This window comes from Cynocephalus volans, chromosome 14 (assembly GCF_027409185.1).
Source record: "Cynocephalus volans isolate mCynVol1 chromosome 14, mCynVol1.pri, whole genome shotgun sequence".
Classification (NCBI taxonomy): Eukaryota; Metazoa; Chordata; class Mammalia; order Dermoptera; family Cynocephalidae; genus Cynocephalus; species Cynocephalus volans.
The window spans coordinates 41,415,847-41,428,263 of record NC_084473.1 but is presented as its reverse complement, the minus strand read 5'-3'; the positions used below and the strand labels follow the sequence as shown (position 1 = coordinate 41,428,263).

The following is a 12,417-nucleotide window of genomic DNA, read 5'->3' as shown; positions in this document are numbered from 1 at the left end:
GTTGGAAAAAGGAGTTCCGTTCCTGCTTTCAAACCACACGACCTCTGTTAGTACCCGTCTATTTCGCAAGGCGAGGTACTGCGTATGCACTTAGGGCTGGGCCTGCGTATTCCCAGGTCCCAATAATACAAATCACACCGTTTAATCGTGGAGGCCCCAACACCGTGTCAAGGTCCTCAACATTTCCTCTGGCCCACATTCCTCAAAGCTATGGCACGTTCCTATCAGTGAGAGCGGCAACTTCGGCGCTGAGCACAAACCACTGAAAGTAAGCGGCAACCTCCGCTCTCGGGAACGCCGATCGTCCCTTGCTCCGGGATCTTCACAGTCCGCCCTTCTCGAGCATTCCCGGTGTTCTTCCTACTTGGCCTCCCGCAAGCCCCCACGCCAACCTGGGAGGAGTCGACCTCTTGCGACTATACCAACTGAAAAGCACAGGGGTGCAGAGACTGAACATGCTGAGATGAGGGGCATGAGACGGAGAAAGAAACGCCTTTGATAATAAATAAAGCACTATTTTTATCTCAATATAGTATTGGGCTCCAGTCTCCCCACAGAAGTAGAGTTTGCCATCTTCCAACGGAAAACAGCCCTTGCCTGCCCCTTCATTTGGCACGCCTGGCCTTTGGTCTCGCCCACGTCGGGTGACCCCGCGGTCACGTGCTCCTCCTGTCCTTCTGGCGGAACGTGCATGCCGCTGTGGGGACGACCGAGCAATGGCAGCCTTGCTGAGACCTGCCCGTTGGCTCCTCCGCGCAGGGGCAGCCTCGCGTCTCCCGCTCTCCCTGCGTCTCCTCGCGGGCGGCCCGGGCCGGCGGCACGCTGCCCCATGTCCGCCTGCCGCTCGCGCCGGGCCTGTCGGCGGGTGAGTACCCAGGCCCTTCCTCCAGCCAGGCTGCAGCGCGGGGGTCCCTGGGGTCGTTGGCGCTAGCGGGGGCTGGGTCCCGCCTGTGGCCTCACCATGCTGCTCGCCGCCCCAGGACCAAGCATCCCCGGGCTTCGGACCCACGCTCTCCGCCCGAGGTTTTCAGGTGCTAGGGTTAAGCGCTCTCAGAAGGTCATGGCCGCGGGCACGGCTTCTTTCCGGGTTGAATGAATCTTGCTCTCGGCATCTCGAACTGGGTTTTCCTGCCCTTGGGCTACCGATGGCCAATGGAGTGGGGGGAGGGGGTGCTTTGAAGGCTGCTGTGGGGTGGGTTGGTATTCTCCTTAAGATTGGCCGGCTTGGGTGCTGTCCCGTTTGAGGTCACTGTTGGTAATCAGTAGCCTTTTAGTATTTAGGTTTCGAGAGTTTTGGTGTTTTTTGGAGGGGGGTTGTTTTGGGAGTTTTGGATGAACTAGGGATAGCTTAGAGCTGGACATTTGATTATGATTAGCTTGGGCTTTTGCCGGTATTTTCTTGATTTCTCCTTCAGTACTTACGAAGGCGTTTGGGTTGTGAATTGTCATAGTATGATCTATAAATGTTGAACGAGTAAGTGAACACATGCAAGGCACTATTGGGATCTGGGGATGCAAAGGCAAGTTAAACTCTCACTGGGTGTCAAATGTGTGAATAAATAGCTTTATGAATGGATGCCCTCATGGATTGAGGTTTATCGGGAGTCAGGTTTGGTATAGACTTTTGAGGGGAAGGGATAAGGAAGGTTGATGGAAGTGTTTGTTTGGGTAGAATTCTGACCACCAGAGAAGAGGTGATGGGGGCTGAGGTTTTGGCATTGGAGTGAAACTGGTTTTGAAGGATTAGTGCTTATAAATAAAGGTACTTTGGGAGCTAGCATAAGAACTAAGAGCTACGGGTCTGGAATAGGCTGGGCTGGACTGCAGGCTCAGTTTATTTGCAGTATGCCATTGGGTAAGTTACGTGACATCTCTAGGCCTCCTTTTTCTTAGCTGTAAGATGGGAGTGGTAATAATGTTGTTAGTATGGCAAGAGTGTCTATATAAAACACTTAATATAGGGCTTGATACGTAGTAAGTGCCTTTTTAGTTAGTACAACAGTAATAACTATGATTATATGGACCTTCATGGACCAGTATGGAAACCTGATCTCTGTGTAAAATTATATGGAGGAAATGTTTTATGATTTTGTAACAACTTAGTTATGTTTTTGGAATGTAGTCTTCTTGTAATTTGGAGCCTTCATGTGTTTTCTTATTAGGCCTGAACAGTTAATCTTCAGAAATCATGCCTCTGCTTTCACAGAAATACATTTCTAGGCTTTCAAAGAGTTTCTTTATAGAAAGGTGGGCCAATTACTCTTATTTTGCTAGTACTGAGCATCCTTGTGAGGCCAGAGGAGTGTCATTGGTATATTTCATCTTCATTGTTGCATTTGAGGAAAACTGAATAAACAGTGAACGCAATTTAGCAGAAAGAGTATTGGTCTGTGTTCATCAGACCCGGGTTCCATTTACTTGTTGCATAATCTTAGACATCTTATCTAACCTGTCTGAACCTCATTTTCATTATCTGTAAAATTAGAGATAAAAAGCCATTCCCCCTTATCATTGTAAAGTTGGTTTCTTGTCATTGAGGACTAAACTTAAATGTTGTCTCTTCATAGAAGCCTTACTTCGACCCTCAATCTTAAAAACTACATTACCATATTTTAGTTTTATCCATGGCATATCTCACTTGTCTTATATTATTACTGACTTATTTGTTCTCTGTTTGTTTCCTCAGTAGAGAGTAAGCCACATGAGAGCAGGACTTTGTCTTGTTCACCACTGTGTGCTCAGATCCTAATAAAGAGGTATTTATTCCCTCATTCTCCTGGACTCTGAACACTCTTTCTGTACAGTCTCTATCTCACAGCCTATAAGCATGCCCACATCTTTCCCACATGAAAAATAAAACCTTTCCCAGGATTCTGCATTTACTTTAGAAGTTTCAGAAATACACTGATAATGGAAGAGATCAACCGAAGGAGAATGAAAAAAGTGAGAAAACATAAAAGGACCAAGGGCAAAACACCCAAGGACATCAGCATTTAATAGATGAACAAGGGAAAAAGGAAGCAACAAAGCAAGTGAGAAAAATTCTAAAAAGAAGAGGAAAGAGGGATGTCAGCAATGCCAAGAAAAGGGTCTCATGAGGGGAAATCTGGGGGACATAGTAATATGCCAGAGGTCAAGGCTTAAAAAGTGGATTCGGTAATTAAGATGTCGTTTATAAAAATTAAATAACATCTCACACATACATAAATGACTAGAAGGATATATATCAATGGCTCTCTCTGGGTAATAGAATTAAGGGTAATTTTTTTTTTAAAGATGACGGGTAAGGGGATCTTAACCCTTGGCTTGTTGTTGTCAGCAGCATACTCTCCCAAGTGAGCCACAGGCCGGCCCAGAATTAAGGGTGATTTTTAGTTTATTGTTTTTGTTCCTGTATTTTATAATTGTTCCTCAAAGCACATGAGCTTTTAAACTTAAAATATACAGTAAAGAATTAATAAGTAAGATACTGGCCTTTGCCAGTGGTGTGATTGCAGTGGGTAGAAGAATGAACAAAAAGTGAGGAAATGAAGGAGACATGGGAGTTCGTTAGATTACTTCATTTGGGATGAATCTCTTCCTCTAACTCCCACCATAATGCCTTAGTTTCCCTGGTACTTTGATCCTGTTGTTTTCCTATTTACAATTAAGCACTGTGGTGGATCCCATTGGTTCCAGAATGAGGTCCAGACTCTTTAGAACAGGTGCTTTGTGAGCTGGAGATGCCTCTGCAGCCTCACCTCTTATGTGTTCCTTCCCATGGCATCCTGTGTTCTAGCCATACCAAACTCTACTGCTTTGAAGTGTTCTACAGCAGGGCTTCCCAAACTATAGTGAGCACGATTCCTTGGGGATCTTATTAAAACACACATTCTGATTTTGTAGGTCTAGGCAAGGGACTGAAATTCTGTATTTCTTACAAGCTCCCAGATCATAAAAGTGCTCCTGGTTGTGGATCATCAAGGTTCTGATGGGCCATGTTGTACATCTCCTTGCCTTTGGATGGGATGTTCCCTCTTGTGATGTTTCCTCCTTTCCCCCTACTCAGGTGTCTTGCTTCTTCCATCTGACTGCTCCTTTCTTGTGCCTCCTTTTAGATACTGTTTACTAAAGTGTCCATTAGCACTGTTGCATGTGCAACCACCAACACTCCAGACCAGGTTGTAAGTTCCTGGAAGGTAGTGTCTTTGTCTTATTCTTTTTGCCTCCCTTGGTGTCTGACGTTGTGGTAGGTAGCAGGTGTCAAATGATTGTTGAGTGTCTGAAATTTTTTTTTTTTTTTTAAAGATTACTGGTAAGGTGATCCAAATCCGTGGCCTTGGTGTTATCAGCACCACACTCTCCCAAGTGAGCCACGGGCCTGCCCGAGTGTCTGAGTCCTTAGACACCAAGGAAGAGATATTGTGAGATACAAAGGGTAAAGGGGTACTTAACCCATTTATGTACTGTAGGGTGTTTCTACAGATTCACCCTGCTTTTGATTTCCAGGAACTTCCTGTCTGAGGACAGATGAATAAAATTATTAGAATTTATTAATCTGTTTTCAAAATCGAAGCACCAAAAAGTGCACACTTCTCTTTTGTATTCTTTAGTTCTGCTCTTTATTTTCCCATTTCAGTGCTTTTTCTTTGTTTTAGATAAATGCTTTCTTAAAAGCCAGCTCTTACCTTATTCTCTGTGAGGAGGTTGAGGGTAAACACTCTTGCTTTCTTACATACTTTTTTCCTCACACTTCTGGATCAGAAGCTGCTTGTGTATTTCTTGTGAGACTGTACTGGCCAGCAAAAAAAAAATCTCGTGTGAGAATTTTTAGAATAATACTTATGTGCTTCAGAAGAAAGATAGCTATGAGCTAAATCTGTTTGGAAGTAGATCAGACTGATGATTGACCTAGAGTCTGAGTCCTTGGGCGTTGTGAAGTCTGTGAGATTCAGACTCTCCTCCCTGTGCATACAAGGATACTTCAAAAAGTTTGTAGAAAAATAGAATTAAAAGGTAATAAGAATCTTCCCATGAACTTTTTGAAGTACACTTGTGTAAGTTTATCAGTCACAGAGGACTGTGACAGGCACATGTATACCTATATGTGCTGTCCATAAGAGAGAAATACAATACTGTGGTATTTCAGAGAGAGGAGCAACCATTTGTTTTGTGGTAGGGGATCACTTGAGCTTTAGGAGACACATGGTAGTGGATATTCACAGTGTTCCAAGGGTAGAGAAGTGCGTGAAGAGACTTGGAGGCTGTACTTTGACACCATTTTATTTTGTTTTGTTTTTTGGGCGAGTGGCCAGTAGGGGGATCTGAACTCTTGACCATGGTGTTATAACACGGTGCTCTAACCAACTCAGCTAACCAGCCAGCCTTGGAAGCTGTACTTTCATGCTGTGTGGCCATGTGGGGTGTGGTGGATGTTGATTCTGCAAAGGCCAGTTAATACTAAGGTTGTTTAGAAGGTTGGTTTGATGGTTGGAAGCCAGTGGAGGATTTTGAGAAGTACAGGTCTCTTAACAAAGTTTACATAGACTACAGGAGAGAGAGAGAGATGGGGAATAGACAGACAGTTAGGAACAATATTGGTGCTGCAGATTAGGGGAAATAGTGCCTGAACTAGGTGGTGCAAAACTGAAAAGAAACTTACTTTTCTTCTTAAGAGAAAGAGAACAGGAGATTGGGGAGGGTTAACAGAATTAGGAAGAGTAGATTTGGAGATAAGGATAAACAATGGTGCCTTTAGTTTGGATCTTTATCATTTTCAAAATGTGTTCGTATGTATATCATACATACATTTCATCTTCTGTGGGTTGATACTACAAATTAGGAAACTGAGGCTTAGGAGGTTAAAGTAATTTATCCAGGATATTAAGTTGGATTCAACTGCAGATAACTGTGTTTCCCAGTTCTGAAGTGTTTTAAATATGTTGTGTTTTAGATGCTGTAGAGATTACTTATGGACGTAAAAACATTTTTAAAAAGGCAATACATGATACATTATACATTTTGTAATTAAAGACTGTCCCAATTAAGTAAGCATGAGATAAGATCTCAGAATGTAAAATCTGGAAGGGATCTTTAGAATCTAGTCCATCCCACTCTCATTTTATAGATTCTAAAGAGTATCTCGCTGCATATCACATCATAGGTCCCAATCTGGTTAACTGACTCTTCATCACTTTCTGTCATAGCTGAGACAGAGGAGATAGCCCTTTGGACTGGAGGAGCTGTATATGGAGGGGACATCTGGACATGGGGAAAGGATTCGTATTTCAAGCCAAGAGACTTGTTAACAAGTGTAGAAAGTTGTTAGTGGCTTTTCTAGTAGTCTATAATTCTCTTACTGTCCAAACAGTCTGTGTTTGAGGGACAACTTAATTTGGCAAGGCTTTTTGGAGAATTGAGGTCTTATAAAATAGTTCAGGGAGAAAGTTCATTGTGATTTAACTTTACAAAAGATTTTTTTAAAAAATCAGTCAACAGACATTTATTGAACACTTCTGTAATAAGAGAGCCATTATTTATTGAACACTGCTTTGTTAGGAGTCTTATATTTGTTTTTTCTCACGTGCTCTTCACAAGGTAGGTATTTTTCTTCATATAAAGAAACTAATGCTTAGAAAGGAAGACCAATTGCTTTTCCCAGAGTCACACAGCTATTAAATAGCACAGCTTGGGGCCGACCCCGTGGCTCACTCGGGAGAGTGCAGCGCTGGGAGCGCTGGGAGTGCAGTGGCGCTTCCGCCGCAGGTTCGGATCCTATATAGGGATGGCCGATGCGCTCGCCGGCTGAGCGCGGTGCGGACAACACCAAGCCAAGGGTTGTGATCCCCTTACCGGTCACAAAAAGGCAAAAAAAAAAAAAATAATAATAATAATAAAATAAAATAAATAGCACAGCTTGGATTTGAACAGGCCTTTTAAAGTTGTCTTGTGATTTCTGTTAAGACTTTTAAGAAAGAAGAAAATGCTTTAGTGAATACTTAGTTAATATTTATTAAGCTTACTTTGCCAGGCCCTTTATGTACACTTTTAGTGTCCCCCAACTTTGGGCATTTGTATACTGCCTTCAGATTTTTTTGTCAAATCCGAGTATTTCCTCAGCTATTAGTTATATTTAATAATTTTCTTTACATTGGTTTAGATTTAAGCTGACATTTATATAACTTAATTTTGTGATAAGAAAAAATGTTAGTAAAATAAAGAGCTTGAGGTGATTTTATTATTAGAATAAAACTACTGAAATGGAAAATCTTTGTGCAAGTGCTATCTAAAAATCATCTTGCCTAGCAGAAATGCAATATTTTGGGGAACACTGCATTAACTTAGTTAATATTAACAAGTAGTGTCCTTGTGAGGTAAATGCTGTTGTTCACCCCCAAATTACAGGCTTAGAGAATGTCTTAGTACATTTTGTGCTGCTGTAACAGAATATCTGAGACTGGGTAATTTATAATGAACAGAAATTTATTTCTTACAGTTCTGGCGGCTGGAAAGTACAAGATTGGGAGACTGACATCTGTCCCGGGCCTTCTTGCTGCATCTTCCATGGCAAAAGGTGGAAGGGCAAGAGGGAAACCACTCCTGAATGCCCCCCTTTTTTTTTTTTTTTTTTTTCCCGTGACCGGCGCTCAGCCAGGGAGTGCACCGGTCATGCTTATATAGGATCCGAACCCGCGGCGGCGGGAGCGTCGCCGCGCTGCTAGCGCAGCACGCTACCGAGTGCGCCACGGGCTCAGCCCCTGAATGCCCCTTTTTAAAGGCATTAAACCAACCCATGAGGATGGAGCTCTCTCATAGCTTAATCACCTTTTAAAGGCCCTTTTCTTTATACAGTTAGAATGGCAATTAGATTTCAATATGAGTTTTGGAAGATACACACACTCAAACCATAGCACAGAAGGTTGCAGTATTTTGGCCAAGGTCACATATCTTACAAATGGCAGAACCTGAACTCAGGCCAGTGTGCGTGTGGTGTTTCCACTATGCCATGGAGCTTTCCATTTGTGTTTCTTTCTTTTTTTTTTTCTCTCTGTGTATGGGATATACACTTTTTTTTTTTTTTTTTTTTTTTTTGGTGGCTGGCTGGTACAGGAATTGAACCTGTGACCTTGCTGTTAAAAGTTTGTATTCTAACCAACTGAGTTAACGGCCTGCCCTTTGTGTTTCTTAAGATTGTGCTTATCAAGTGTTTATAAAAATGATGCAATAGTGCATAATCAGATAGGAGATATACAGAGGGTTAAGTAAGCCTCTCCAGGTCACTCTGACATGAAATTTTTTTCATTGAATGGAAGTCAGGATTAACAAATTTATTGGTGAGGCTTGTTGCCTAGAATTTGTGGTTAAATCAGGTGGAGGCCTTGGTGATACATATTTCTTTCCCATCTCCACTGCCCACTCTGGTCTAAGTGTCAATCAGTCTCTCACCTGGATTATTGCAACAGTTTCTAAATGATATCTCTGTTTTAATTCTGGCTATTCCACCCAGCCAGCTAGACTGATTTTTCTGTTAGCTTTTTTTTTTTTTTTTTTTTATGTATTTTGGTGGCTGGCCTGTATGGGGATCCAAAGACTAGTTATTTCAAAAGAGAAATAGATCGTGCTTATAAACCTTCAATAAGGTTCTGATACAGTTCTGTACTTGGAATAAAATCAGTACCTGGAATAAAATCTCAACTCTTTATCTTCAAAATCCCTCATGATCCAGCCTAGTCTTTCCTCTCCAACCTCATTCCTGATGCCATCTGTTGGTCACTCACCTGGCCTGTTGACTGTTTTACCTCTGTTTGGAATACTCCTCCCCTGCTATCTGTATGGATGTTCCTTTTCATCCTTAGCCAAAAAATTTAAACATCACCTTCCTTGAACATTTTATCTAAAATAGAACCCTGCTGTTATTCTCTTATCATAGCCCCTTGTTGATTTTCTTCATAGTACTTACCACAATTGTTTTTTTTTTTTTAAGTTTAACTAATTGATATCGGATTTACTGATTAGATAAGTAGAGATCCTAGCACAGTGCCTTGTACATACAAAGTGCTCAATAAATATTTTTTGAACTAATAAATGAAAGAATTTAGGTTTGTCATGATAAAAGTAAAGAACAATTATAGAATCTTAAAGTGGTAATGACATGAAGAAAGATGGTTTCAGGAGTGATTAATCTGGCAGTTATGTGAAAAGAAGCTGAAGCCTGAGGAACTAATTAGGGGTTTGTTGCAAAAATCCATGTATTCTGGGTTTAACAATGGCCTCAGAAATAATTACCATCAGATTTTGTGGTTGAGGGAACAGTGTAGTAGTGGTGTAGTTGGTAGCAATGGAGAAATTTGATAGGAGTACCAACTACTTTTAGGAGGAGACATTATTGTTTTTATTTATTTTTTGGTAGCTGGTTGGTAAGGGGATTGAACCCTTTACTTTGGTCCTTTTGAAATTTTTTCCTTTCTTTTTTTTTTATTTTGAATTTTTGACATTTTAAAACTCAAGTGGATCCAGCAGTGTATAAAAGGAAGTATATACCTTGAATTTTTTTTTTTTTTGGACAGCTGGCTGGTACGCCCAGTGGGGTTTATTTATTACAGGTGTGCAAAGCTGATTCAACATTGAAAATTAATTGATGTATGTATTAGTCTATTTCTATTGCTTATAACATAAATACTTGAAACTGGGTGATTTACATAGAAAACAAAATTTATTGTTTACAGTTTTGGAGGCTGTGAAGTTCACATTCAGGGAACACATCTGGTAAGAGTCTTGGTGGTGGTGACAGTGACTCAAAGGTCTCACAGGCAGAAATGGTGGAGCAGAGAGAGATTCTCACATGTTCTCTTTTAAAGCCCTTAGAACCATGCTCCTGATCACCATTATTAATCCATTCACTACAGCATGGTCCTACAATCTAATCACCTCTTCAAGGCCCCATCTTTCAATTACCGTAATAGGATGTCCCACCCTCAACAGTTACAGTGGGAATTAAACTTCTAATATATGAACTTTGGGGGACACAATTCAGTCGATCCACAGCATTCTGCCCTGGCCCCCAACATTCACATCCTTCTCTCCGGTAAATAAATTCATTCCATCCCCATTCTTTACTTGTTTCAACTCAAAAGTCCAAGGTTCAAAGTCCCATCTGTGAAACCAAAACAAGTTATCTACTTCAAAGATATACTAGTGGAGGGCTGGCTGGCCCGTGGCTCACTTGGGAGAGTGTGGTGTTGACAGCACCAAGTCAAGGGTTAAGATCCCCTTACTGGTCATCTTTTAAAAAAAAAAAAAAAAAAAAAAAGACATACTGGTGGGACAAATGTAAGGTATGTATTCCCATTCAAAAAGGGAGAAATAGGTCAAAAGAAAGGTGTAACGGGTCCTAAGCAAGTCCGAAACCCAGCAGGGCAGGCATCAAATCTCAAAGCTGGGGAATCATGTACCTTGACTCCCTGTGAAAAGTTCTCTGCATGCTGGTGTGGGGATTGGGTCCCCAAGTCCTTTTGCACCTCTGCTCCTGTGGTTTTAATGGTCTCTGGCCATGTTTCAGCTCTTGCAGGCTGGTGTTGCAGGCTAGTAGCTCCACAAGTCGGGGGTCTCCATGGTAGTCCCGCCCCCACAGCACCACTAGGCCTGGTCTTGGTGGTGGTTTTCTGCAGCAGCTCTTAACCCTACATTTCCTCTTGGCATTGCTCTAGCAAAGGCTGTATGTGGTGAATCCACCCCTATGTATGGGGCTTTTCCATAAATTCTGCCCAGGGCCCCCAGTCTTTTCCATACATTCTTTGAAATCAGGGTGGAGGCTCCCATGCCTTCACAGCTCTGGCATTCTGTGAGCCTGCAGACCTAACCATGTGGATGCTGCCAATGCTTCTGGCTTGTATCTTCCAAAGATGTGAGTCCAGCGACACCTGGGACCAATTTAGCCATGACTGAAGCAAAGTAGCTGGAGTGTTCCTGTGTGCAGCATCCTGAGGTGGCCCTGGGCAGTGAGCAGGGGGAGGGCGCTTCAGGCTTGTCCCCAGGACCATTCTGTCTCCGTAGGCCTTTAGGCCTATAGGCCTATAATAGAAGGGTTGGCCCCAGAGGGGCCAGTCTTCAGGGCCTTTTCCCTCTTCTTTGATAATCCCTTTCTTTTGTTCTAATCTTGTTAACAGTATTGCATTTTTCTTCCGAAAATGCTCTCTGCTTCTCTACCACATGGCCAGGCTGCAAATTTTCTAAATCTTTTCACTCTGCTTCCCTTTTAAATTCTGGCTTTACATTATGCCTTTGCCGCCGTAACTCAGCATAGAATGTTACAAGTAGCCATGTAGCTTTCTTTTTCTTTTTAAAAAAAAAAAAAATGACTGGTAAGGGGATCTTAACCCTTGACTTGGTGTTGTCAGCACCATGCTCACCCAGTGAGCAAACCAGCCATCCCTATATGGGATCCGAACCTGTGGCCTTGGTGTTATCAGCACCACACTCTCCTGAGTGAGCCACAGGCCAGCCCCCGCATGTAGCTTTCTTAATGCTTTGCCGCTTAGAAATTTCTTCTGCCAAAGACCCTGGGTCAGCACCTTGCAGTTCCACATTCCACAAAGCTTTTGGGAGTGAACAGAATGCAACCAAGTTCCTTGTCAGTTCATAGCAAGAGTGATCTTTGCCCCAGTTTCCAAAAAACAACTTATTTTTATCTGAGACCTCCTTAGAATGGTCTTTACAGTCCTTATTTTTCATAAGCATTCTGGTCACCATCATTTAACCATTTAGGTTTACCCTTAGGTATTTACCCAAATGAGTTCTAGAACATTCTAAACTTTCCCTGGTTTTTTTGTCTTTTAAACTTTTACCATCATCTAGGCTTTTTTCTAGCCTGTTCCTCCAAATTCTTCCAGCCCCTCCTTAACAAGTATTTGTTATAAGCAGGACCCTACTCTCAGTACCAATTTTTTGTATTAGTCTGTTTCTGTTGCCTATAACATAAATACCTGAAACTGGGTGATTTACAAAGAAAAAAAAATTTATTGCTTACAGTTCTGGAGGCTGGGAAGTCCACTGTGCAGGGAACACATCTGGTGAGGGTCTTGGTGGTGGTGACAGTGACCCAGAGGTCTCGTGGCAGAAATGGAGCAGAGAGAGAGACAGACTGAGACTCTCACTTGCTCTCTTTTAAAGCCCTCAGGACCATGACCCTGGCCATCATTATTAATCCATTCACTACAGTGTGGTCCTACAATCTAATCACCTCTTCAAGGCCCCACCTTTCAATTACCCTCATAGGATTTCCCACCCTCAACCGTTACAGTGGAAATTAAGTTTCTAATATATGAACTTTGGGGGATACAATTCAATCAGTCTATAGCAATGTAATCCAGTGTATCAACAGACTAAAAGAAAACTCAAGTGGACTACTTCAATTAGGGTTTGGTGAGAAAAGAAATTAGA

At 42.1% G+C, this 12,417-nt stretch overlaps 1 protein-coding gene across 1 annotated transcript in view; it reads left to right on the top strand.

Annotated features, from left to right (window-relative positions):
- Positions 1-684: 684 nt before the first annotated feature.
- The window catches only part of LRPPRC (leucine rich pentatricopeptide repeat containing), a 106,293-nt gene continuing 94,560 nt past the window's right edge, over positions 685-12,417 (top strand). Inside the window, exon 1 of the mRNA XM_063078331.1 lies at positions 685-865. Coding sequence (XP_062934401.1) covers positions 717-865 — 149 coding nt within the window. The 5' untranslated portion in view covers positions 685-716. The remainder of the gene's footprint in view (positions 866-12,417) is intronic.